The sequence below is a fragment of the Centruroides vittatus genome, unplaced genomic scaffold (assembly GCF_030686945.1).
Source record: "Centruroides vittatus isolate TY-2023 unplaced genomic scaffold, ASM3068694v2 contig_3255, whole genome shotgun sequence".
Taxonomy (NCBI): domain Eukaryota; kingdom Metazoa; phylum Arthropoda; class Arachnida; order Scorpiones; family Buthidae; genus Centruroides; species Centruroides vittatus.
The window spans coordinates 205826-232703 of NW_027122088.1; the positions used below are offsets into that span (position 1 = coordinate 205826).

The following is a 26878-nucleotide window of genomic DNA, read 5'->3' on the forward strand; positions in this document are numbered from 1 at the left end:
TAACTTAAACTCTAAACAAGTCCATTTTCGAATTGCTCCCCTTAAAGATCAAATTTCCCCCTTGTGGGGCGAGGGCCCCAAGTTGGGAAACACTGCCTTAACCTCTCGGCCATCCGACCGCCCATACAGGTTTATCATAAAAGTAATTTTTAGTGCTCACTCGTTCAAAAAAATTATTTTAGAATCAATAAATTTCAAAAAAAGTCAAATTTAATAAAAATAATAAGCATTTAACAACTATGATTTTTGAGACAAATTTGAATAAATCAATTTCAAACGTTTCTAATCTGGCAGCACTGTCGAATTAGAAAACATCTCTCTCGAAAGTTGCCAGTAGATGATATTCTTTTATATCGTCGATCATTTATAAAAAAAACCTTTTAAAATGACTAAATTGTTCGATTTAATATATAATATAATATTCTCAAATGGAAAATATTGACGGAAAAATGTTATTAGTTCGAATAATAATTTAAAATTTTATTTTTATATGGCAAGCTGTAATGTAACGAAGTTAGTCTGTCAGAGTCGGTGGAGAGAGAGGGTGAGTAGGGTGTGGGCGTCTCGTCTTCCTGCAAGAATACAAGCAACAAACCACTTATCTGATGGTATTCGACGACCAAGACGTAATCTATGCGCCTCTCGCTTACTTATAACATTTAATTTGGGCAAATTTTAAACAGCTAACATGCCTGTTTTTCATACTAAAACTATTGAAAGCATTTTGGAACCAGTTGCTCAGCAGGTATTTATATATTATATATATATATATTTAGTATAAAAAGTGATAATACTTAGTGCATTAATTTATGCAAGCCATAAATACTCTGCTTAACAATTCTGGTGGTTTATCTGCTAAATTTGGACTTGTAATCATCATGATCAGTCACATTTGTAGATATATTCAGCATTTTTCACTTCTAATTGTGTTCATTTCAGTTATATACTTCTAATTTTCAATGATGATACAGAAATAATCATACATACATATGCGTGTGCATTTTGGAAATGTGTAAATACTTTCATAATATTCAAAAATATATAAACTAATTTAAATGTTGTATACTTGCTCGCATATGAGTGATACAGGTGCGTGCGTATTGTGGTACCTGTATTGTTTGTATTTACATGTTGTGTACGATGTTTAAATTAATTTTGCATAAAACTAATAAAATGGGTATGGTTTTGATTATAATAATTGTAATTGCAGGTAATTGCATTACTTTATCCACAATTATAAACATTTATCGACGTTATTTTGTAGGTAGATTTGGTTTGTAATTGATGGTTAAATAAACCCGAATAGATATAAATTGTATCAGGTAGAGATAAATGATATCCCGCCATATGACTTCTTGGTGTTGAGAGTGTCTATTTGGTTTGCAGATTTAAATGTGTTTTAAAGTAAGGTGACGTCTTAGCTCGATGATTGAAAAGTAAGATAAGTTTATCTAAATTTACAATCTGCTCTATTTCATTTATTTATGCTTTAAAATACATTTCGATTGTCGCAAATTACGAGATAGAAAATTCGGAAGCGATTAATCTATTATTAAAATCATTACAGAAAGGAAAAATTTGATAAAATCTTTAATTATGATGAAGATTAATTAATTTATAAATTGTCTGTACATTATATTATTATTACAAGATGTAGCATTTTCTATATATAGTTTATATGCAAAACATGCTGCATGTAGGATGAAAAAGGTGTTTGGACTTTTTTGGGTTTAATGACATTAAAAATATTTAAATAAATTTAAAATATTTCTATTGATAAGAATTCTATTTTGTACAAAACTGTAAAAGTATTGATCTGAAAATCAATATTTTTAATTAACCTGAAAGGTCTCCTTATTGGCATTTGTATAAAGCCTCGAGAGTATTAAGAGAATTGCTCGTTGATTATAATTTAGCATAATAAATTTTTTTGAATTTTTTTCATATACACTGTACTACAATGTTTGTAAAAAAATACTCCTCTTATAAGTTTGATTGGTATTCTTATTTTTAAGCATACTCAATATAGTTTGGCTTGTTTCAAAATGATGCTCTTATCATTAATCTATTATAAGTGTTCACGATGAAAATGATCCAACATGAAAAATTTATAATTATATATATATAAATATTTAATAAAATGCATTTAATTTTTGAAATGATATGACATAGTTCATAGCATCTTTATTAAAAAGATGGTATGAACTATTAAAGTTATAACAACTGATGTCTTGACAAGGTCACATTTTTTAATATATTAAAAACCAATTTTAATATAGGAAATTATATAGCATTAGTTCAGTACTTATTTATATTGAATAAGGGATCTCCATTTATAATATGTTAAATGCTATAGTTATGATATAATGATGATCATAATATAACATTTGTGTGTTGTCTACCAATAATACTCGAATAATATATTATATTTTATTATTTAAATATAAAATATTCTAAGACTATGATTTTAATAAATAAATAAATAGATGCTTGAAATGAAGATTTTATTAATGCAAAGCGTCTGTTATTATATGTAAATTATTTCTCCCATGACATTATTTCTGTTTATTTTACATTATTTTTGTAGTCTCGAAATGATTTGATGATTCATAGATTATAAAATATTTAGAGAATTAACATCCTAATTAGAAATCCTAATATTTACTTAAATGAAATTAATGTCCAACCCAAAAATAATGTGATTGGCTTTAGATATTAGAACTGAACTCTTGTCTTTCGGCTTCTTGCCAAAGATCTAACTAGTGATGGAGGTGGCAGAGATAAATGAGTTTGTTCGATAGAATAGCTTAGTACCTTTAATAAGAATTTGAAAGATATGAATTCAGTTTGCTGTTACAACTGGATATTTTTTTTATTATAATTTGAAATTTTGTTGCCTTTGGCTAGTTCTGCAACTTAACAAAATTTATAAATTGGATATTTATCATCATTGGTACTTTAGGAACATTTTAAAAAATACTAGCATTAAAATAGTTGATTGATAAACTTAAGAAGTAGACTAAATAAATTGTGTGTGTGTAAATGTATTTTATAATTACTGAATCTTTATAGTATTAATCAACTATTAATAAAATGAGATTTAGTTTTTGAGGGAGAAAATTGGAAGGTAACTCATTTAGTCTTCAGTAAATTAACTTTAAATTAGATTACATTTTTTGATAGATCAAATTTTAAGATTAATTTCTATTTTCCTTGTTTTATAAATCATGGCACTAATCATTTCTAATGGCTATAATCTTTATACAAACAATTTATATTATTACATACCTTGCTTTTGTAGATATATATTTATTTGTTTTTCATAGATAATATGAAAATCAAGTAGCATTGTAACTATGTGCATATTTATGCATATAGTTACAATGCTACTAAATGTAAAAATATTTGCATACATTTTTATAATGCTTTTGTGCATTTGTTTAAAATTTTGATGTTTAACTCATCATTTATTATCGCAAATTACTAAATTTCTGCTTAAGACATTGCTATAATGGTGAATCATCAATAGGAAGGCGTCGGAAGCCACGATGATGAAATGTTTACTTAATGCTTAAATAGACTTTTTAGAAAAAACATCAAATTTAATTATTAATAATTAATAAAATATATTTAAAGATAATTAAGAATTAGAGATAAAGATAGTTAATATCTTTTATTAACGTTAGTTAATATTTAAGAACAATTTCCGTATCTATAATGAAATTGAATGAAGCTCAAGTGTAGCTATTTTTATTCAAAATTTTACAGTGATGAGTCATTTGGGTCAAGGGTTAATTAAAATAAAAAAAAAAAGAAAAATTTTTGATAATTTTTGTCTTCATATCTTTATTCTCACAGGATAAAATTTGAATGAATAATATAAATATAAAGGAAATTAATTTTGTATAGAATGTGTTCAAAGTTATCTTTCGTTAAGTATATCTAGTTCATAAATTAACTGTGCACAATCATTTAAAAAATGTTAAATTGGATAATAAAAAATAAATTAGTTGAGCTCTTAATAGACAAGATGAATTTTATTATCAAAAGGAGGATCTTTGGAGAAATTGGATACTTCTGAACAGGATACTAAAATATTTTTTTGTTGTTATCTCTCTTTAAGGCACCAGTATATTTAAATTATCCAGTAAATTTCTGAAGAGAACAGTTAAATATCCTAGGATATATTACAAAAATTCAAAGTAGTGTATATATTTTCAGTTTTAAATTACATGTTATACGTTATGACTCATTAAAATCTACATAATTGGTTACTTAAAGTGTCCTAGATAGAAGTGATGCATCAAACAAAAGAGTAATAATAATAATTTCAGTTGTAATTTTTTAGTAATAATGATAGTTTTTCACACTGTCATAAGAGTGTAGAAATAAAGTTGTAAATAATTGTCTTAGTATATTTATTTGTTGAATCTCAAATGGAGGATCATGTTTTAAGTCAAAGCATCTGGATATTCTTATCCAATTTACTTGTCATTTTCTTATTATTGAAAGTACTTTAAGTATGTAGGAATTGAGAATTTCTAAATATTGTTTATAAAGCAAAGAGTATGAGTAATTTTATATTTTTAGTTTACTGTTTTAACATTACTCACATTCATTTTCTAAACTAGCGTTGTCATCTTTCATCCTCTTATATAGTGATTGTAATTAGTATAAAGTTTATTAATTTTTTTTACCCAAAATAAATAAATAAAAAGTATATCTATAATCAAATTTTTAGCTCATAAATTTTAAAAATAAAGAAAAAAAATATAATTTTGTTGTATAAAATCTATTTTTTTTTTTTTTTTAAATTAAACAGCTTTAAATAAACAAAGTTGAGATGTTGACAAGTTCAAGTTTATAATGTGTCCTGCTACATTGCACGTAAGGTTTCCTGTTCCATAAAAATTTCAGTTATGACAAAATTAAGTGAGGAAAAAAAGGTCATTCTGTAGTTATTTATAGTAATGATGGTGTGTGATGATTATGAAGCATATTCAGAAAATACACTTATATCTTATGAATCAAGATCCTGCAAAATATGCTTCTTCCGTTATTCTGGAGATTAAATATCAACCAAACTGTCAGAAGACATCCTGCAGATGAATGATAACTGCAATATTTTTTTTTGTCAGGCTAGACTGTGAATCTATTGTATAAAGCTAGAAAAATCATCACGGAATGACTGTACTAAAGATAGAACTGTTCTCTTACCTTGTACTGTTATAGGTCATGGATATGTAAATAGAAGCAATAGTAATCAACTTTTGCCAAAAAAATAATGCTCTAATCTGTTCTCTTTCTTAGCCAATATATGATATAATAAAAATTAAACTAAATTATTATTATGCTTTTATGATTTTATGTTTCATAAATATTCGGGAAACTTAAATGCAAAGTAATAAAAAGATTATTACAAGTTTTAATTAAGTAAAACTTTAATTACGATTGTCATAATTAAAACTGCCGCAGTTACCGTCGAATAAAATCGGTAACATTATTATCGACTTAATGATTTATATAATTACTCAATAAAAATTATAATGCAGACATCCTGTCATTTATATTCTTTGTTTTTTTAGGTTTCTCGTCTGGTGATCCTTCACGAAGAGGCCGAAGATGGAAATGCCATGCCAGATCTGTCTCGACCAGTTCTTGCAGTCAGTAAAGCAGTCACAAATCTCGTTAAGGTTTGTTCCAGAATTTTGTAATCTTGTTTCTCTTAAAATTCTTTAATGGAGGAAATAAAAACCTATGCTGTCAACTATAAATTACTTAAAAATTGGCTTAGAGTTGGGCTTTTTTGCTGTTTATACTTTATATCCTTTGTACCTGCGATACTAAAAGTTTATAGATTGAGTTATCGTGTTTCAGTTTGTATAAACATTTAAAAATTGTGTTAGAAAGGTTAAAATGTTGTTTAAATGTGTTTGATATCTTGAAAATAGGCTGCTAAGTGTTGAGTGCTGGGAAAATTTAATGAAGTCTGTAAAAGAAGAAAAAAACAAGATGAAGTTTTAAAAAATCTTCTGCGTTATTTTTGTTGTCTGTTAGTGTAGCTTTTTCCCATCTGTGTGACACAGCATCCATATGTTAGGAGAGTTTTTCAGATTATCTAGACTTTATCAGTAAAATAAACATTTGAAATGAGAAACTTTTTCCGTGTAAAAAGAATGAATAAAAAAATAATTTTTAAATAGATTTAATTAGGTTGAATTAAAATTAAGTAGCAAAAAAATGTAAATTTATTATTAAAAAAATTTTCTTTATGAATTTTAATGAATTTTTTTAAATTTTAACTTTAATATAGTTTGTATTATAAAGGATTATTTAAAATACATAGAGAAGAGTAAAAGAATTCTATTTAATTTTTTAAAATTAATTTATGTTTTAAACTAATATATAAATTAGTATAGATTTATAGACTTGAATGTAGGATACTTCTTTAAAAATATATGTTTAAAAGGTGGTCGAATTAGAGAAAGGTGGTCGAACTGTGGCTCAGAAGTCATGTGCATCTCTTCTACACTCTTTCTGTGGTTCCTGTATATTTAATTATTATAAACAATTTTTATAGAGAATGTAGCTCTTGTATTTCTTATACATATTTAGCTCCTGTTGGGACAAGATTCGGCCAACCTTGGTATATATCTAACAAACAATAATGAAAAGGAATATAAGAATAGAAAGATTAATAGAAGAGAATTTGTGTGTATTCAAGAGGTTTGAGATTAAGTAACAGAGAAGTATGAATTTATTATAGAAATATAAAAGTTGCAAGGTGCATATTTATTTTAAAGTGACCGAACTGACACTGCAGAAGGAACATTGATATAAAGTAAAGAGAAACTTATATTATCTAAATTATTGTTAATATAATGTAACATAAATAAAAAATTCAGTAGGTTATCTCAAAAAGTTACAAGAAAAAGAATTAAAAAAGCAAATGGCAAAGTGCCAAATGTGCCATATTGGAAAATAAATGAATCATGATAAGAGCAGTATGAAGGATAGGAATTTTTAAAAATTGATCTACGTTAATATTAATATTGTAAATGCACAAAAATTGAGTTATATAGAAACGAATTAAAAGAAAAGAGAATAAAAGAGAAAATGTTCAGTTAGAAGAATAAGAAAAAATTAACTTTAGAATGTTTGGAATGTTAGAAGCTATTGTTAAAGAAAAGTTAATAAAATAGGTTGTAATATTGTCAAATATATAATAGTATATATAAAATGTAGTATATATATACAAGTAAATTAAAGCCTAAATTGCTATCTTATTCAAATACTTTTAATTAAAAACTTTACAAAAAATGTTTAAAATGAAATGCAAATTACAACATACTTTTACAAATTTCTGACTTGATTGCAAAATGGTTAAACTGATTTTTGGACCACCTTTCTATTATGATATAATATATATTAAAGATTATAATTATAACACTATAAATAATACAGAATTTATAAATTGTAATACTCTGCTGTGTTTATGGAACAAGTGTTTGTGTTATAATTCATATTTACATTATAGATATGTTTAATTAGAGTTAAGTTTCAATTTAATTTTTCTTTGTTTGTAATTATTCATTTATTTAATTGTAATTAATGATTTTTATATTATTGATTTGACATTCTCTATTTTAATTTCCATGTATTGATTATTCAGTATGGCTTGTGTTACTCAGTTCAGCTTGTACGTTTGGAAATGTCAATTTTTTGATGGTTATAAAATATTTAAAACTGGTAAAACCTATTTAATAAATTGCATTGAAGAAACATTTTTTTTTATTTTTGGAGGTTTTCCAAAATGAATTTATTACATTATCAGAAAGGTATGTATTGGTATAAGAAATAATGAGTTTCTATAACGTTATCTTATACAGTTGTCAAAATGAAATTGTTAACATGCCTTTTGTTTCTGTTCTGTATTGTTGTGAAGTATGTTTATCCAACATATACTATTCCAGTTTCCTTAAACATGTATATTTCTCTGTTCTTTGGATATTTACATAAGAAATTCTACTTAAACTTTAATGATTTTGCACTTTTTAGCCCATCCTTAGTATGTACAACCAGTGTAGGACTGGTAACAAATTTTGACTTGGGAGTATATAGACCCTTTTATATATAAATGGGCCTATATTGTGTAAGCAAACAACCCACCAGGAGATTCCCAATTTCCTGATGGGTCAAGCCACCTCTGGGTACAACTCTGAAGATGAGCTCAAAAGTATTAAACTTTAAGTGGAATTTTTTTCATTAGATCTAATAAAAAACAGCTTGTATGTACTAAATTTTAATTTAAGTAAATGCATAATTAATAATTACAACACAATTTAAAAGTGTTTTTCAAGCATAAAAAAATATAATTAAGATGATCTATTTTTGTAATATTTTTACTAGAATATTACAATTGATTTATAATATTTTCTTTTGAATTTAAAAATTGTGTAATGATCCTTGCAGTAACTATAGAAACAAGGTCACGAAAGTGAGTCGTTGTACAAACTTAGTGTTTTTAATATTTACCAAGATTAAGCTAATTTAAATGTAATATTATACACAAAAGTAATACAGCTGAGATATATTACAACAATTTAAAGAGATTATTCAAATATTATGTTTATGTGCAGATGTAGAATTGGAAATACATGTTTATATGATGTTATTCAAGTGAAATTGCTACATAATAAGACTATTGTGAAGTCAAGAATAGTGATTTCCTTAATAAGGAAGTGCAATACTTTTTTCTAAAGTGATTCTGATTTATGAAATCATTGTGTGTGTAATTTTTCTTTTTAAAATAAAAATATTTATGGTTCGTTGCACTTTTTACATCACAGACTAGTGATAGATACTGTAGATTTTTTGATATAATTTTAAGCAGCTAAATGCAAATTTTCTTCATAAAAATTATTTAATTTAAAGTGATTTTATTAGTCTTATTTTTGCTACTTATTATAACTTTACTAAAATTAAATTATGAGATTATGTAAATATAACTGATGGATGAACAGAATAGTAATGACAGTAGCCTGTTGTCGTGAAGAATTGTGGTTTGAGAGCATGCATAGAATTTTTATTGATAGCTTGAATCTTGATGTGTTTGCCACATTCCTTTGCATGGCTGTCTATTGTAAGCTCTTAGCTAAGCTTGTAAGAGGCATTTAAGAAAGGCTCTCTTAGGAACAGGGCAGAAAACAAATTTAAAAAATTAATATGTATTAAATTTATTATTATAACAATATGCAATAATTCAAAAATGTTTATTGTGAAATAAAATTTACAGTATATTTATGTATATAATAGAATAATTTAATCAGGTTGTTGAGTCAGTGAACACACACTCTGATTTCAGCTCCTTTATATGTATTAATAATGGTAAATATACTGAAATAGTAAATAATACTGTATATGTTCCATCATCATCATCAGGGCCGAGAGGGAGGAGATGAGGATTTTCTCCCAGGGAACTGTAGAAAACTTAGGAGCTTGTAGTATTCTTACTGTCTATAAATTAATATTATTTTTATTAATAAAAAATAAAATCTTTAAGACTGTTATTTATTTATAAAGAAACATTCTCTATCTATTTCTTTTGTTTAAAAACAAATGGTAATAAAGCCTGCTCTACCCAGGCTTCTACCAAGCTTTTGATGCCCTGATCAGGCTACTTTTTAGACTTATAACTGGTGTTTAAGTGTATTTCAAGTAGGAGTTAGTCAGAAGCAATTTTCAGAAGATATATAAGAAATATATGTAAAAAGTCTTCCAAAACGAGTGCTACCATTTTAAATTATTGTAATTATGTTAATTATTATCCAAGAGCATTTTAATCTACAGTACATTAAAAGATTGGAAAACACTCCAAGTTTCAGATTTGCCCATTACAATTTCTCAATGTGTGCACCTACATCTGACTGTTACTCAAATTCTTGCTATAGCATATCTGTTTTTGTTTCCCACGTCAGCTACAATTCTACAATTCCTGCACACTACTCTTGTTACACAATGACAAGTGATTCCTACTTAAACTGCAAAACAAAACACCTCTTCTGTTGTGGAGTAACTTCCTAGAGATAGCCAATGAGAAATTTGATGCAGGTGGGAGATGGAACTCTGACAGTTACTCTGTTGATTGGTGTATGTTGCATACTTCTTGGAGAATAATTGACATAATTACAATAATTTAAAATGATAGCATTCTTTTTTGAAGATCCTGTATATGTATGTATGTATGTATATATGTATATAACACTTTGATTCACAAAAAATATTACTTATCACATGATTTAATGATGCAGATATCTTCATCACAATTTGTCATTTATACTTTTGAATCTAACTGTAACAGCTTCATTCTTAAATTCCAGGACCTTTTAGTCTTTATAGAAGAAATCTCTCTATGAATAATGGAATAATGTAGCATTAAATGAAATATATTCCTTTAAGAAAAAAAACATTACTATTGTACTTTCATTTTGTCATTATAAAATAATAAAATTCCTAAAAATAAGATATACATTTTATATTTTAGTATTAAACAAAGTTACACAAAATAAATATTTTAAGAAAGTTAATTGTTTAACGAGAAATTAACAAAGGTTGTAAATTATTACTCCACAAATTATTTTGACTAATGACCATAAAAATTTAATTTCTGAAACAGTAAAATTGTTTAATTCATTCAACTTAATGTAGAATGTGATGATGACAAATGAAACATTTAGTTGTCCTAAACAGTTTATTGTACTTTAATTTCATCAAAACATTTGTATGTTATACATTAAGATTTTCTTGTAATTAAAGGAAGAAATTTTATAATTATTTCCATCAAGCCAATTCTGAAAATTACTTTTTTTCTTTTGTCAATTGAAAGTTTAATAAGTTTAAAATTTGTCTAATTTAGATGTCTAGAACTATTATTTTTAAGTAAACTTCTTGACTTCATTATAAAATTGTTAAATGTGAATAAATAATAAAATAAATACATGTATATATGCAATTTCTTAATAATTGATAACTGCAAATAAAAGTAGAGCATGAGAAAGGTGAGATGGTGGTTCAGATTAGCCAAGAATGACGTACTTTACCCCTCTCTAAAAGCCATAAAGATATATGAATAAAATCAATAAAACAAATAATGAAAAGTTGTTTATACTTATTGAAAGATGCTTTAATTTATATTATTTTTTTATGTGAAAACCTAAATGTTGAAGACTTTCTTGTGTCCAAGGGTCTAGATCTATCCACACAATATTACTCGAATAAAAATTTACTTTGGAGATTTTTCAAAATTAAATTATACAATAAAATACAAAATATGAAATTTTAAAGTTGAGTCATTAACAAAAAATGCAAATTCATATTTTATTGCAGTTTTAAAAACATATAAGTGCATTAATGATGAGCAATCAGATTGGAATGCAGCTTTTTAAAAAAGTTTGTCATTCCAAATTGCTGATTTTATCATCTGTAATTTTAAATAGTGAAATTTGTTTAATATTTAATTTTTTTATGTATTAAATAATGAATTTTTCTATAAAATTTAAAATAGTTAACAAACAAAACTGCTTTTTAAGAGCATTAAACAACAGTAATAATAATGCATAGAAGTTATAATAATCTTATATTTGTACATTCTGTTTTCCACTTAGAATTGTTTTGAACAAGCTTGCATTACCTTTATTTTTCCTTAACTTTTTCTGCCCTGTGGGCACTTAGAAGGTCTTTTTAGCAAGTCCATTATGGATTCACAATGCCAGGCTACACCCACAATGGAGTGGCCAGCTAGTAAGAGATGAGGACTGACATATCCAGACAGACTACCCCTAAAAATTTCTGGGATTTTTCAACCTTTCTGGATTCAATCCTGGGTTCTCCAGAACAGTAGGCTGCCACCTTTACTGTTTGGTCATCTAGCCGTCACTTGCATTGCATTAAACAAATGGTTTAAATTATATTTTAGTTAAAATAAAAATTTCTGGTTTACATCTTTAAAATCACTTAAGTACATATTGGTACAATTTATTAATTTTGTGAAGAATTTCAATCAATTATCTATATACTTATTACCAAAATTTCTATATCCTACTTTACATGTATGGCATAATTTATAATATTCATTTCATTAAAAGTTTGTAAACAAGATTTTTAAAAATTGCTTTAATTCATAATTAGGTTGGAAGGGAGACCATTAACAGCAGCGATGATCAAGCTTTACGACAAGATATGCCTTCAGCTCTCCAGAGAGTTGAAAAGGCTTCTAAATTATTGGAAGAAGCATCCACCTTACTGAGCAGTGATCCGTATTCTCAGCCTGCACGCAAGAAATTAATAGATGGAGCCAGAGGTTTGATTGTTTTATTATTTTTAAACTTTATTTCTAACTAATATATAAAAAATCAAAATTTAATGAAAACATTTAACCTGAAATACAAAGTACTTAAAAATTCTGTATTAAAATTTTACACAGAATCTTTATCATAAGCATCTTGAGTTTTGTTTTTAATTGCTAAAATTTTAATAAACATTAAAATATTTTTGCTTAAGCCAGCAATAAATAAATTCTATATAATATTAAAAACTGCCACTGAAAGAAGCCTAAATACATTTTGTTCTCTTATATATCAGGAATTTTATCAGGAACATCGCAACTACTTATGTGTTTTGATCAATCCGAAGTACAAAAGATTATAAGAGAGTGCCAAAAAGTCCTTCAGTATTTACAAGTAGCAGAAGTAATTGAAAATATGGGTGATCTCGTGAAATTTGTAAAGGTAGTATTAAAATTTGTCATTTACAAAAATTGAATACACTTTTAATGATTGAATAAATAATACAGAATTGAAACTTTCAATGCAGAAAATTGTTTTAGTTTGAAATAATAATTTTTTTCTTTTATTCATGGTTATTACTTTACATATTCTTATCTAATGAGCTATTATGATTCATAAATAATTATTAAATTTGTACTATTAATTAATATTGGGAATAATATCCAGTTAATAACATGTCTTGCTTGAAGATACATAATGCAATTCCAGTTTATAAATAAGTTTTAAAAAATTTATATTACATGAAATAATATATATAAAATGTACAGTTGAGAGTTAATTTTTTATATATTTTCATTAGTTTTTATTTTTCTAGTTCAGATAAATTAACTTTTTAACAATTATATTTAAAAATGAAACATATTAATGAACTAATATTAATTAATATTAATATGTTGATTAACTGTATAAAGTATAAAAGTGCTGTACATTGGTTCCATTATAAAGAAATTCAGTTTATAAATATTTATAACCGATGATAAATGTATTTCCACTAAACATTAAAAAATTATACTGAATAATTTTTAGGACATTAATGTTGTCATTCATCTCTAAATTGTACAAAATTACATAACATAATTGGAAAAATTTAAATTATAAATTACGCATGTAATGTTTGTTAAATTTTAATGTTAGTTAATAATAAATTATTAATCCATATATTATTATAAAAGTATTGTAGACTCTGTATAATTTAATTTAGTAATTTATTTAAACTTTTTACAAATATTTACTTCAATTATATATTTATACATAAAATGTATTATATTTAAAAATATATAAATATATGTTACATTTTAAATCTGTTTTTATTATTCATAAGAAAATTAATAAAATATTTATAAAAGATGAAAGAATTTTACAGAATTATGTATTAAACATTAATTTACATTAATATTTTACATAGCTTTTGTATATACTTAAGGTTAACAGTGTAGTAATTATTGATATAAAGGAAACAAAATAAAATTGACTGTATTAAATTATTTTCTTGAGAAATTATTAGTCAATGTTTTTCATTTATATGTGACTTTTATGCTTATATATATAAATTATTTTGACATTAATTACCTTCAATAAAATTTTATACAGGGTGGAACCAAATAAAATGTTATGCAATAAAATAAAAATTGTTCAATCAGTGATTAAAAATAATTTTTTTATCTGTGTTTAAGTTAGAGGAAAATGCTATTAAATCAACTGAAGAACTTTTATGTGACCTTTCTTGGGATGGGAGTAGGGCTTATCTCGGAAATTTCAAGTAGAACTCTATCAAAATGTTAACACATTTAGATTCTATGCTAAAATAAATACACAAATAAACCAAAATCCAGCACAAAAAACGTTTTTGTGCTGAATCATTTTTGTATTTAAATTTTTTATCTAGTTATCTGAGATATTAATGTTGATTCTATGCTAAAAAAGCAACTTTTTATTTTCAGAGGTTTTTGGATTTAATGAAAAGGTTAATAAATTTAATAAATAGATTATTAAATAAGGATGTAATAAAAACCTATAAAATAAAAGAGTAGAAATAACAGTTAACAAATTAGTACAGAAATCAATTTGAAAAACTATGAATATTTCTTTATTCAAATCGCATCCTATTATAACACTTGATCCTATACACTTTCTCACAAAAAATAAAATAAAAACATATCTGTTATTTGGGATCAGGTGAACAGAGAGCATTGAATGGGTCAACAATGCCAATCCATCTCTGACCAAAGGTGCTTTCAGCAAAATGCAAATTTTAGCCAAATTAAGGATGCTCCATTACACTGAAACCACATGCATTGTCTTACTGAAATTGACTTCACCCCCACTTCTAATAAGAATCAGATGAGAATACTTTAGCTGATTTAATAGATGCTTTTCTAATGTAAACACTGACAAAAAAGTTACTTTTAATTATTGATTGACTAACAGAATATCAAGCCATAACATTTTATTTGTACCAATCTGTATATTTCAGCCTCTAGTCATATCTAAATTTTCTTTTTTCTCTTTCAGGATCTCAGCCCTTGTTTGACAAAAGTTTCTAGAGAAGTCGATGCTAGAGAAAAAGAATTAACTATTCAAGTTCATCGAGAAATATTAATTAGGTGCCTTGATTCAATAAAAACACTTGCACCAATTTTCATTTGTAGTATGAAGATTTTTATTCAGATTTATTCTCAAGGTTCTAGATTATTATTATTATTATTTCAAAATAATACAGATTTTCAGTTTAGAGTGCTAATCCTTTCAATATTAATCCAATCTGTTTTATATTTAGGTGGCAAAGGTTTAGAGGCAGCTGCAGAGAATAGAAATTATATGACTCAGAGAATGACAGATGAAATAAATGAAATTATTAGAGTCCTACCCTTAACAACTTATGATGAAGATGAATGGGATGCTGATAACTTAACTGTTATGAAGAAAGCTCAAGTTGGTTATTTTATAATAGCTTTAATTATTTTTAAGTCAATTTATATATTAACTAAGATGAAAATTGTAAGTAATTAAAAGATTTATGTATTTAGAATGCAATCGATGGTAAATTACAAGCGAGTCATGATTGGTTGGAGGATCCAATAGCAGTAACAGGTGGTATTGGAGAAAAATCTCTACGTCAAATTCTAGAATATGCTCAGAGAATAGCCGAACGCTCACTTCCGCCTAATAATGATTCAATCAAAAAAATGTGTGGTGATATCAAATCTATGACTGATGGACTGTGTGAACTCAGACAAGATGGTAAAGTAAGCAATCGTAAAGTTTGTAAATATTTAAAATTTTAATTGCATAAAATAGCCATATAAATGAATGTACATGAAATTAAACAGGGAACATCTCCACAAGCTCAAGCCTTATCTAGGGGTATTGGTCAAAAATTAAAGGAACTAAATGGTTTAATTCAGCAAGCTGTAATAAATGTGGAGAGAAGTGGAATTCAACAACCTGCTCACACTATAGGAGGACGCATAGAGCAAGCGGAACAATGGCTTGCAAATCCTACCTATAATGATCGAGGATTTGGTAATACTTTTAATTCTCATTTTTTTAAAAATATAATTCAATATTTGTTTTTAAAAAAATAAACTAGTAAAAATGCAAAAGAAAATATTCAAATTACTAAAACTTTAATTTATTCAGGACAACATGCCATACAGCTCATTGTTGATGAGGGACATAAATTAGCCGAGAGCTGTCCCACTCAAAGAGGTGAACTTCATTATATGTGCAGTGAAATTGAATCTTTGACCAGACAGTTAGCAGAAATGTGTCGTGGAAAACAGGTACATTAATAAGTTAAATAAATATTTCTTATTTTATGAAATATTAAACAACACATACACAAATGTATAAAAAGTTATTAGATATTTTAAAAGTATCAAAATGCTTTTTAAGTACAAAAATAACTATCAAAAATTGTTATATATTTAATTTTCTCATCTTTCAGTTATATGAAATTTGTTACTGTTATTCCTTGTATATTTATAAAGAATAGCGGTAACAAATATATAAAAAAATATAAATGCAGTAGAATTATAGTACAGTAGAGAGTCGTTTATTCGAATCAATTGGGGACTGGGGTTTTCGGATAAGTGATTTGTTCGGATAACCGATTATGTACGAAAAAATATATTAACCTGTTCGATGTTGAAATTTTTCTCCGATGCATGTCGCTTCGTGTTGAATTTTCGTCAATTTTAAGCCTAACGAAAATTTTTGTAATAATAATCGAAGCTATTGTATCGTTAAAAATTATTTCTTTATTTTGTACAAACAAAATAAATATATTGAAAAATATAAAAACGTAAAAATTGTACTTTAGAAGTAAATCTAGTATCATAAAAGTTCGATTCAGCACGACACAGTCCGACTGGAAAGTGTTCGGATAACCGACGATTCGGATAAATGGGGTTTGGATAAACAACTCTCTACTGTACCTATAAATCAATATTCATTAAATAGATTCATGGATGTAAATTCAAAGAGGAAGAAAATTATTCATAAAATTAAAGTATAGGATATCAGGAACATGAAAAAATAAGTTACAACATTATGGTTTGTTTTGAAGAGCTATTTAAAATAATTCAAGACAAAGGATGATTTATTGAAATCATCTAAATGAAATGCAATTTATAACTCTGAATTTTTCTTTTTTTCAATTTCTCAAGTGAATATATGAATAATTTTCTTGTAAAAACCAATAAGACAAATTTAAATGTGTTTGAATAATAAACATGCCAGTTTTTTAATTACTGTAAGAAGAAAAACTATTTATATAGTTAAAGATTTTAATAGAAGAAAATTTCTATTATTAAAATTGATTTCAAAGAATTAAGTACTAAAATTTTTAATTATGTAATATACACCATTGGCAATTAAAAGCATAATTCTTATAAATTTTAAGATTTAAAAAGTTAGAATGGAGACATCTAAAATACAGTAGTTTGTAATTTTGAGTTATAAAATGTTATATGACAAAAGAATAATTTAAAAGTACCTTCCAGAAATGTAAATAGGTTTGAATATTTTAGGGTATTACTCCTCAAACTGAAGCCACAGCTAGAAAATTATTCATAAAATTACATGATTTGAAAAACCATATTCAACAAGCACTTGTGAATAGAGTGAGTATTTTAAATTTTCTAATATTATGATTAACTACTTTATTAATAATTTATTTAGGTATTATTTAAAATATAATTAAAATATTTTTACCTTTAATTTCTTAATAGGTAGTTGAAGATTTTATTGACATTACATCACCTTTGAAACATTTTACTGAAGCTGTACTAGCTCCAGAAGGTTAGATTAATTTTTCAATTTAGGTTTGATAATTATCCATTTTTATACATATTATTTATTTTAGGTACAATAAATCGAGAAATTAATTTTCAAGATAAAGCTAAAGCCTTGAATCAGTTCTCTCAACTCACTTCCTGTACTGCAAGAAATGTGGCAACTGGTGGTTCCGCAAACAAAAGATTGGCAGAAGCCTTATTAGCTTCAGCTAATCACGTCGAGAGTCTCACACCACAGTTAATAAATGCTGGAAGTATTCGTATGAGTTATCCAGAAAATAAGGTAAAAATATTTTGAAAATTATAATATCTAGATTCTAAAGTTTGTAGTTGATATAGTAATACTATTTATGTTCATAAATGTTGAAAAATTAAAATGTAATTTTACAAGCTGAAAAATTAAACATCTTTTATAAATGGGGCCTTCCAAAAAAGATTGTACCATTATTATCGAAGAATGTCATAATGTACATTAAAACTTTGCAAAACTTCCAATTTTCACATTTGCCCATTACAGTTTTTCAATGCTTACATCTAGTGTTGCCTGATTGATAATTAAATTTTTGACAAGTGATTCAACTCTGCAAACTGCAAAACACAAAACTCCTGTCCTTTTTGTTTTTGATACTTTCTAGAGATACTAGAGAACAAAATGTTTTGAATGCAGATACAAGATAAAACTTGGATGGGTATTCTATCAGTTGGTGTATGTCACATACTTGGATAATAATCAGAAGTAATTTACAGTAATTTTAAAATGGTAGCATTCATTTTGGAAGACCCTGTATTTTTTGAGTTATGCTATGAATTATGATATAACTGATTAGTGTAGTCTAAAAAATTTGATTTTAAACATATTTATTATTTATTTTACAATTTTATCTGAATATGTAAATTCAGACAAAATGGTCCAAATAAAACAAAAATAAATTTAAAAAAGATTAATAATTAGAACACTTTAATGATTATTTTATGAAATTTGTTATAAACTTACCTTTCTAATTAATCAATGGATATCTGATATAAATTGAAATATTCTATTTCATGGCATTATCTCTACATTTATAATAAAATTTATATTATGATGGCCAGATGGCCAAGACATTTAAAGTATAAACCTACTTCTCTGGAAACTGGGATTTTCAGGGTCTGTGTGGGGGATGATCTGAATATGTTGGAATGAACCTGACATATTCAGACTCACTTCATCACTTGGTCATCTCCATTATGGGCCTAGTTGAACCCATGACGTGTACGATTAAAAAGCCCTCTAATTCCCATAGGGTGAAAGAGTTAAAAAAAAAATTATATCAAACATTCATTGATTCTTTAAGAATAACTTAAATTAGCCATAAGTTTTAAATTCATTTTTGTGTGTCAAATAATTAGTTCTTTCCATTTTCATTAATAAAATTATCATACTTTTCTTGTAATTCTTAGAGAAAGTGATTGAAATAGATTTATTTCAATCAGTTACAAGTGAACTTAAGGACACAAGTTCCTTAAGGAATTATGTTTTTTATAAATTTTTCTGTAATTGATTTAAAATATTTTTGAATAATTTAGGCAGTCGACGAGCATTTTGAGAATTTACGCAAACAGTATGCAGAAAGTATACAGACTATGAGAAATTTAGCAGATGAAGCAACTGATACATGCAGTTTTATTAAGGCTTCTGGTTAGTAGTTTTTGTTTATAGAATAATTCTTGAAATTATGTAATGGAGATAATTTCAATTTCTTAATTCTTTAAAGAGGATTGTATAAGACAGCATACAGATGCTTGTGAAGGAAGCATTGTGCGATTACAACCGCAACACATGGTAGATAACACTTCCAGCATAGCTCGGCTAGCTAATCGAGTATTGATGGTAGCCAAACAAGAATCAGATAACTCAGAAGATCCATTGTTTGTGGGGAGAGTAAATCAAGCTGCAGATCAACTACAATCAAGTCAGTGGCTAAAAATGTTTTTTAACAAGACAATTTTATAAATATGTAAGTTTTTTTTATTTATTTTTTGTTATAGCCGTAACACCTTTAGTTCATGATGCTAAAGCAGTAGCATTAAATATGATGGATCAAGTTGCAATTTCAAGATGGAGGCAGTCTAACAAAGCCGTAAGTATATTTATTTGTACTGTAAATTTTATACATAATTTTAAATTTAATTGTTAATCTTTCAGGTCATAACAGCTGTTGGTCAAGTGAGATATGCAGTCATGACAACTCCAGAAGAACAACCTCCTGCTATTCCACCTCCACCTGATATGAGTTCTCTTTACATTAATAGTAATTATTGTTTGTTTATTATATAAAAATATCATTAACTACATGATAAATAAACATTACACTTTAAGGGAATTCAGACCTTATATGAAAGTACCAATTTTATCTTTTGCTTCATAGTTTAATTTATTTATTTCTGATCTAATTATGTGCAGAAAAGGGGCATCTGCATGTTACGAAGAAAATCCTTCTGTTCATTTAATTTTATTCTTTATAGAAAAAGAACAGCTGATCGACTATCCCGATTTCAATGAAATATTTAATGTGGATTTTAATTCAATCTTTGCGCCTACTGTTTCTCCTCAGTTTACCGCATCACCACCGAGAGGTAGTTTTTTGATCGGTTTTCAGAGAGTGGAGAATATAGAAATTTTAACTTCAGCATGAGGCTTTGCTGTTTGAGGACATACGTCGAGTTTGCATGATCGATAACAAGTAATTTTTTTCCCCTCCACAGTAAAACTTTTATTGACTGACTGGCGTAATTTCTCTGGATTGAACTCATTGATCTAACTGTTTATGCATGGAATAAATAACTTGGATAATAAATTTTATGTGTTTTCAGTGAGAGATAACAGGATTGAAATTTTTTCAGTTTGATTTTGATGTCCATTTTCCAGAGATTTGATAAGGAAATTTTATGGAGTTTAAATCTATCTTGTATATACATTTTCTAATTTTTAGTTATTTATATAAATTTCAGTTGAAGATACAGATGCCAAAAAGAAATTATCTCCTCTTCCAGCTCATTATCATTTCTTCTCTAATAAAGGTATTTAAATTTATTTGAAAATTTGTTTATAGCACTTTTCATCGATTCAGTTGATTCTGCTGCAGTTTTAAAGATTTAATATTTTAAATTTTTCTCAAATAATTTACAATAAAATCTAAGATTTATTATTAAATTAATTCAACAGTTATTCTTCTTTGATAAATATCAAAAGAAACTCTAAAAGTTGCATTATTTAATTTATTTTCTGTTTAATCAAACAATCATATGCTTGAAAAAGTAGAAGTAGAAAAAGTATGAAAGTTATTTATTCTAATACTAGGGTACTTTAAATCACAAAATAATTGATTTAACTTAAATTCTTACTTGAAAAAAGAATAAAATTGAGTCAATGTTTTATCCATGCATCATAATAAACAGACAAAATATAACTTGAATTCAATTTAATTATTTAAATAATTAAAATATTTGGAAAGTGCTAATAAACATTTATGCATGAATTTTATTGATTTTTACAATTTCAAGTGGTAAAAAAATAAAAATTATTTATTTTTCAGTCTCACCTACAGTTCGTCAGCAACCATCTCCTTCACATTCTCCTATACCTTCTCCTCACACACCTTCTCATTCTCCACGACCTCTTTCTCCTTTGCCTAAGTGGGCAAGAGGTACTGTGAAAATTTCTATGGCAACACAAATATGAATTTAAAATGATTGATATAGACTCTCAAATTATTTTATTAAATAAGTTGCAAGAAAAACAAATTTTGAAATATCAAAAAAGACTCAAAACAAAATTTCGTTATTAAAAAGTTGAAAATTCTGCAAATATTTTTCTTTTTATTTAAATGAAATCTTTCTCACTTAGGCAATACTTCAGACCTCCTATATCAAGAAATGTATCGCGATCAGAAAGAGGATATTTATCCACTTGCTTCAGAAGAGAAAGGCAGGTTTTACATCAAGAGTTAAAATAAATTACCATTTTTTGCAAGACATTTTATTTCCAGCATGTTCCGGTCTCTCAATTGTTTGCAATTCGTTCTTTGTCACCATCAGTTTACTTTTCACCATTAACCACTTAACATTTGTTTTGTAATATGATATGAGCATGTATTTTAATTGTATTTGTGTACAGTTTAGATTAACGATGTGTTTCCTTTCAAGAATTGTAGAATTATTCACAGGCAATGTTTTCTAGGTTTAGCAGCATGCAGCTTGTGCAAATTTGATGAATTAAGCATGTAAATTGGAATTTATTTATACTGTTATGTTATTTTTTCATCAATATTTTTCATTATCCAGCATGTGAAATCTTCATCAACAATTTTATTTTAACTCTTTAAAAATCTTTTTTCTCTCAAAGATATTTTTGAAATATTGAAATTTAATTGCAAGCAAATTTCTTTTTTGTAGAGCCGCCGCCTCGTCCGCCACTTCCTGAAGATGATATCCCTCCACCACGCCCACCTCCTCCAGAAATGGATGATGAGTTTGAAGCAAAGTTTCCTACGCTCCAACCTAATCAACCCATCATGGTAAAATTTCAAATTTAAAAAATTTTTTACTTTATTTTTATTCTGTTGTAGTGATCCTGTGTGTAGGCTACTTGGAAAAAATTGTAACACATTTTCCAAATATATTTCACTGCCCAATTACTAGAGACTTCGAAAAATTGTTCTAAACATTTAAAATTTAATGCTCTTGTAATTTCTGAAATTTTCTAATTTTTCCTTTAAAAAAAACTGATTTAATTCTTATATTGTTCTGTTCACCCAACTGTTATTTGCATTGCTGCCTTAAAAATAAATACTCAGAATATTTTCAATTCTACCTTTCTATGAAATTCAGCTTGCCATGCCCAGTGGCTAAAAACAACTGAACATTGATAGTTTGTGCTGACAACAGGCTGGCTGCATGGAGTTTTTGAGGTTTTATTTACATGACTAACATTTAAATAGGGGCTAGTTTCACATAATGTTTTCCTGGAGGTTTCTCTCTTTAGTAGATTTCCCATGTGTTTATTGCTGCATCTCATCAGACCAAACCTTTATCAAATTCAAAACTATAATTTTTTAAATTGTGTTATATTTTGGTAATTTTTTAAAGTGAGTTTTAAGTTAAATTATTGTCAATATACTGAATTAAAAAATATTTATACTTTAATGATTCATATTAAGAAAGGATCAATTCTTTGTAAATAATGCAAATGAAGTTGTCTTACTATTTTGGATTTAAAATTTTGAGAAGTGTAGAACACAAGAGCATCAATAAAGTGGCAGTTCTATAAATAAAATTATTTCTCTGTAAAACTGTATTTTTTCTGAATTGTCAATTGGATGAAAACCAGAGAAGGTGGGGCATTCTGTTGTATAAATAAATGCTACAGTTACTGGTAGAATGAGTGATATAGATAGCATAATTTAGTCACTGTGATGGCCTTGGATGATCTTATAGATCTTATCAGCTTTTTAAGCAGCATGCAATTTTTAAATTTGAATGTAAAATTTTGTCAAACAAAATTAAAAATGTCATACACAGCTCTAATTTTTATTTTTAAAAAATTGGTGTTAAATGAAAAATTTGCAGAGAAAACTTTGCTGTTCAATTCAAAAACTGTTGTTAAAATTTAAAATTTCTTAAATTTATATATAAATGAAAAGTGAGTTTTTGAAAAAAACTGGAACTTATTATGAAAATAGCATGCTTAATTCTTTTCTTCACTAAGCTTGTTTAGAGTTTATATAGTCTTTATTAACTACAGACTAAAATTATTCTTCAAGAATTTAACATATAAAAATACTTTATTATATATGAGTGATTTTATTGAGTTCTGTTTAAATAGAAACAATATATTACAAAAGTTAGTCTGTAACAATTTATATTTTATACTAAAATAATTAACACAACAGTGTTGCTGTGTTTCAATCATGATTTGTTAGCATAATTAAGATGTACTTGCTAGTACTCTTGACAGCTTACAGCCACCATTTTCTGGCAAAAAAGAAGTTGAATACAATTAATTTTCAAACTTTTGGTTTTCGAGTAGACTTTTACATCAACCATACAATCCTGCAACTGTGGGTAACCTTATTCAAATTATTTAATTTGTAATTTTGTATTCACATGTGTACCACAACCTGCTTTTTAAGGGTTTTTGAAAAATATGATGTCAATTACTATGCACTTCTATAATTTTTCGAAAATATTTCAATTTAATTTCAATTTGTTCTGTATTCCATCCATATGCCTTGGATAAATTGAAAAAGTTTGTTAAAAAACTGAAAGTTCAAAAATTAATTGTATTCAATTTCTTTTTCATCTGAGGATTGTGGCTGTAAGCTGTTGAAAGTACTAGCGAGTACGTCTTAATTATGCTAATAAATCATGATTGTAATGCCACAACACTGTTGTGTTAATTATTTTATTTGATTGTTCACATAAAGTGTCTTTTTACGAGTATATTTTATACTATTTTATCTTATAAATTTTTTTAATTAATGAATATACAATGACAACTGATAAATAAATAGACATCCTGAATGTTAGCAATATTAACTCTGAAAAATATATTACCATATTGGTGTCTTCTTCCAATATTCTCCAGTAATAAACAAAACATCCATTCTGTTCATGGACAGCATAGCTCCAGTCATGGAATTGGCTGGCAACACAAGACATCTGCAAGCTTCCATGGGCCAGCTGACATGAATCCTATTGAACATTTTCTGAAATCTGCTGGATTGTGCAGTGTAACAATGTTCACAAAAACTGTTTCCAGTGGAAAACTTTTAGACTGTTTTGTGTGCCAAGTGGGCAATATTCCACAGACCAAGATGGCAGAACTCATTGATTCCATACGTGACTGGGTTAAGGCTTTGAAGAAAGTGTGGGACAAATAAGTTTTAAAATGCATTTGTGGAATTTGTAAAACACAGTTTTGTGAAATAAAAGACAATGTCTAAAAATAATGTTTAATAATAAGTTTACTTATGAATTGTCCCTATTTATGTATTAAAATTTTTTTAATTTTTTTATTTTAATTTATATCAGTTTTAAAACTTTACATTGACATTCATAGAATCCATGATTTCCTGTTTATGGAAGATCTTGAAAATACCATCAAACCTTTCAACTCATCAGTGGTAAAAATTAATGAAGAAACTAAAGTTTTACAAAGTTTTTGTTGATCTCAGTCATTGATGATGAGCCAAAAGGCTGGAAAATGATTGGAAACTTCAGAAAATACACTAACTTTTCTAACAAAGCAAGAAATAAGACTTTACTAAAATTTGCTTCTTGAATTGTTATTCTTAGAATATGATAAATAACTTTTACATTTTGGTATTATCCAGGTCCTAAATTGATTACCATATTCTGATTTACAAAGCATAAGTTTAATATTTTAAAAGTTGTATGCTTTTGATTTTTATGTTTTTAATGACTTAAATATAAATTTGATTTCAAAATATAAGTGTAATAATTAAATGTTTTTAAAGATGGCAGCTCACGGCTTGCATCAAGAAGTTAGACAGTGGTCCAGTCGAGATAACAAAATTATTGAAGCAGCTAAAAAAATGGCTTTGCTAACTGCCAATTTAAGTAATTTAGTAAGGTAAGAAAACTTTTTATTACGATAATTTTGATTTAGATAAGATTTATATATGATTAATTATATGTAGAGGAGAAGGAGGAACGAAAAAAGATCTCATTGCTTGTGCTAAAGCCATTGCAGAGGCTTCGGATGAGGTTACCCGTCTAGCAAAAGAACTGGCTAGGATGTGCACAGATAAACGAATGCGAACTGTAAGATTTGTCACTTATGTCGAATGTGAATTACAAACGACTCAATTTAAATTATCTTAATTTTATAATTTTAGAATATTCTTCAAGTTTGTGAACGTATACCAACAATAGGAACCCAGTTACGTATATTATCAACGGTTAAAGCAACGATGTTAGGTGCACAAGGTAGGCGAAAAGTCATTTTCCTATAAAATTTTAACAGTTTTAAAACTAATAACCAAATAATTTCTTAGCAAAAGCAGCTGCAGTAGGAAGTCCAGGTTGGTTTAAAACAAAAAAAAAACATCTAATATATTTTAGGATTTTCAGATTAAAGTTTGGTACTGCATTCAAAAAAGTTTGGTAGTTAATTTTAGGATATTATTTTTAGGTACTGATGAGGACCAAGAAGCCACCGATATGTTGGTCGGCAATGCTCAGAATCTAATGCAATCAGTAAAAGAAACCGTGCGGGCCTGCGAAGCAGCCTCCATTAAAATCCGCACGGATTCCGGACTAACGGTTCGCTGGGTACGAAAGCAACCATGGTATCAATACTAGTAAACAAGAATGATATAATAACTAATCAGTAATTAAATATAATCTATTTTCTTTGCAAAACCTTGGAAAGTTCTAAGAAAAAAAAAATGGAAAATCAACATATATATATTGTATAGTTGAAAAAAAACTTTAAAAGAAATAGTTGAGGTCAGAAACATTTTTTGCAATATAAAAAGTTGGAATTCTAATATCCATATCACATTTTCCTGCTGTTCCATATCTACGAATTTGATATGAAAACAAAAATTTATAGTAATAAAACTTCAGAAATTTGTGCAATTTTACTTATATTATTTTACAAATTTAAAAAAGTTATATATATACATACATATATATATATATATATATTTTTTATTGTAATGTTAATTTACAATATTTTTGAAAGTATTAGAATACTTTTATTTTAGTTCCTTAATAGATTTAGTATTATTTTTTCTTTTTTGTTACAAATTTTGTTTGTTAGAGCTACGAGTGTAAAATATGTATTGAGTCAGGAGTGAAGGGTAATCTCACGGAGATTGCTCAGTGCTGCTTAATTTAATTTTGCCATTTTGAATTATTTTTTAGGCCTGCTTATATACCTCTTTCCCATTTGCCGAAGTGGATAGAATGTGTTTTTTTTTTGTGTGTTAATTTTGTAAGTGCCTGTGTGCATGTTTTTATTTCATTTTTATATAATGATAAAGATTTGAAAAAAAACTGAATTTCCATGCAAATTATTGTGCCAAGTCTATGAAATGTTAAAAAAAAATCTGTTAACGAAAGTCTACTATTGTAAAAATTGCAGCCAATTATTTTATATTCTGTACAAGCAGTGGAAAATACAAAGGACCAGCTTTAAAAAAAAAATTACAATAAATTGTTTCATGTTTA

General features: G+C 26.7%; 1 protein-coding gene across 5 annotated transcripts; it reads left to right on the forward strand.

Moving 5' to 3' along the window:
- Positions 1–450: 450 nt before the first annotated feature.
- On the forward strand, positions 451–26878 carry LOC136973645 (vinculin-like). 5 transcript variants are annotated; one of them, XM_067268385.1, is made up of 25 exons: positions 451–745; positions 5586–5693; positions 12187–12358; positions 12640–12785; positions 14856–15024; positions 15121–15275; positions 15371–15589; positions 15674–15866; positions 15984–16126; positions 17375–17467; positions 17576–17645; positions 17710–17924; positions 19208–19319; positions 19396–19593; positions 19670–19761; positions 19827–19932; positions 20147–20257; positions 20633–20701; positions 21217–21327; positions 21528–21608; positions 22076–22197; positions 25159–25274; positions 25342–25465; positions 25540–25630; positions 25699–25827. In XM_067268385.1, the coding sequence occupies exons 1-25, from the start codon at positions 689–691 to the stop codon at positions 25809–25811; spliced, it is 3186 nt and encodes a 1061-aa protein (XP_067124486.1). In that variant the 5' UTR covers positions 451–688; the 3' UTR covers positions 25812–25827. The 5 variants fall into 5 exon arrangements, with proteins under 5 accessions (XP_067124486.1, XP_067124485.1, XP_067124487.1 ...); XM_067268384.1 differs by lacking the exon at positions 25699–25827 and adding an exon at positions 25836–26878 and having other exon boundaries at positions 453–745; XM_067268386.1 differs by lacking the exons at positions 20147–20257; positions 25699–25827 and adding an exon at positions 25836–26878 and having other exon boundaries at positions 454–745.

Excerpts from the sequence above, each read along its gene's own strand:
- LOC136973645 (XM_067268384.1), top strand. The coding sequence starts at position 689 with ATGCCTGTTTTTCATACTAAAACTATTGAAAGCATTTTGGAACCAGTT. Across the intron at positions 12,786-14,855 it reads ATCTCGTGAAATTTGTAAAG|GATCTCAGCCCTTGTTTGAC; the intron begins GTAGTATTAAAA and ends TTTCTCTTTCAG. Across the intron at positions 17,468-17,575 it reads AACAAGCACTTGTGAATAGA|GTAGTTGAAGATTTTATTGA; the intron begins GTGAGTATTTTA and ends ATTTCTTAATAG.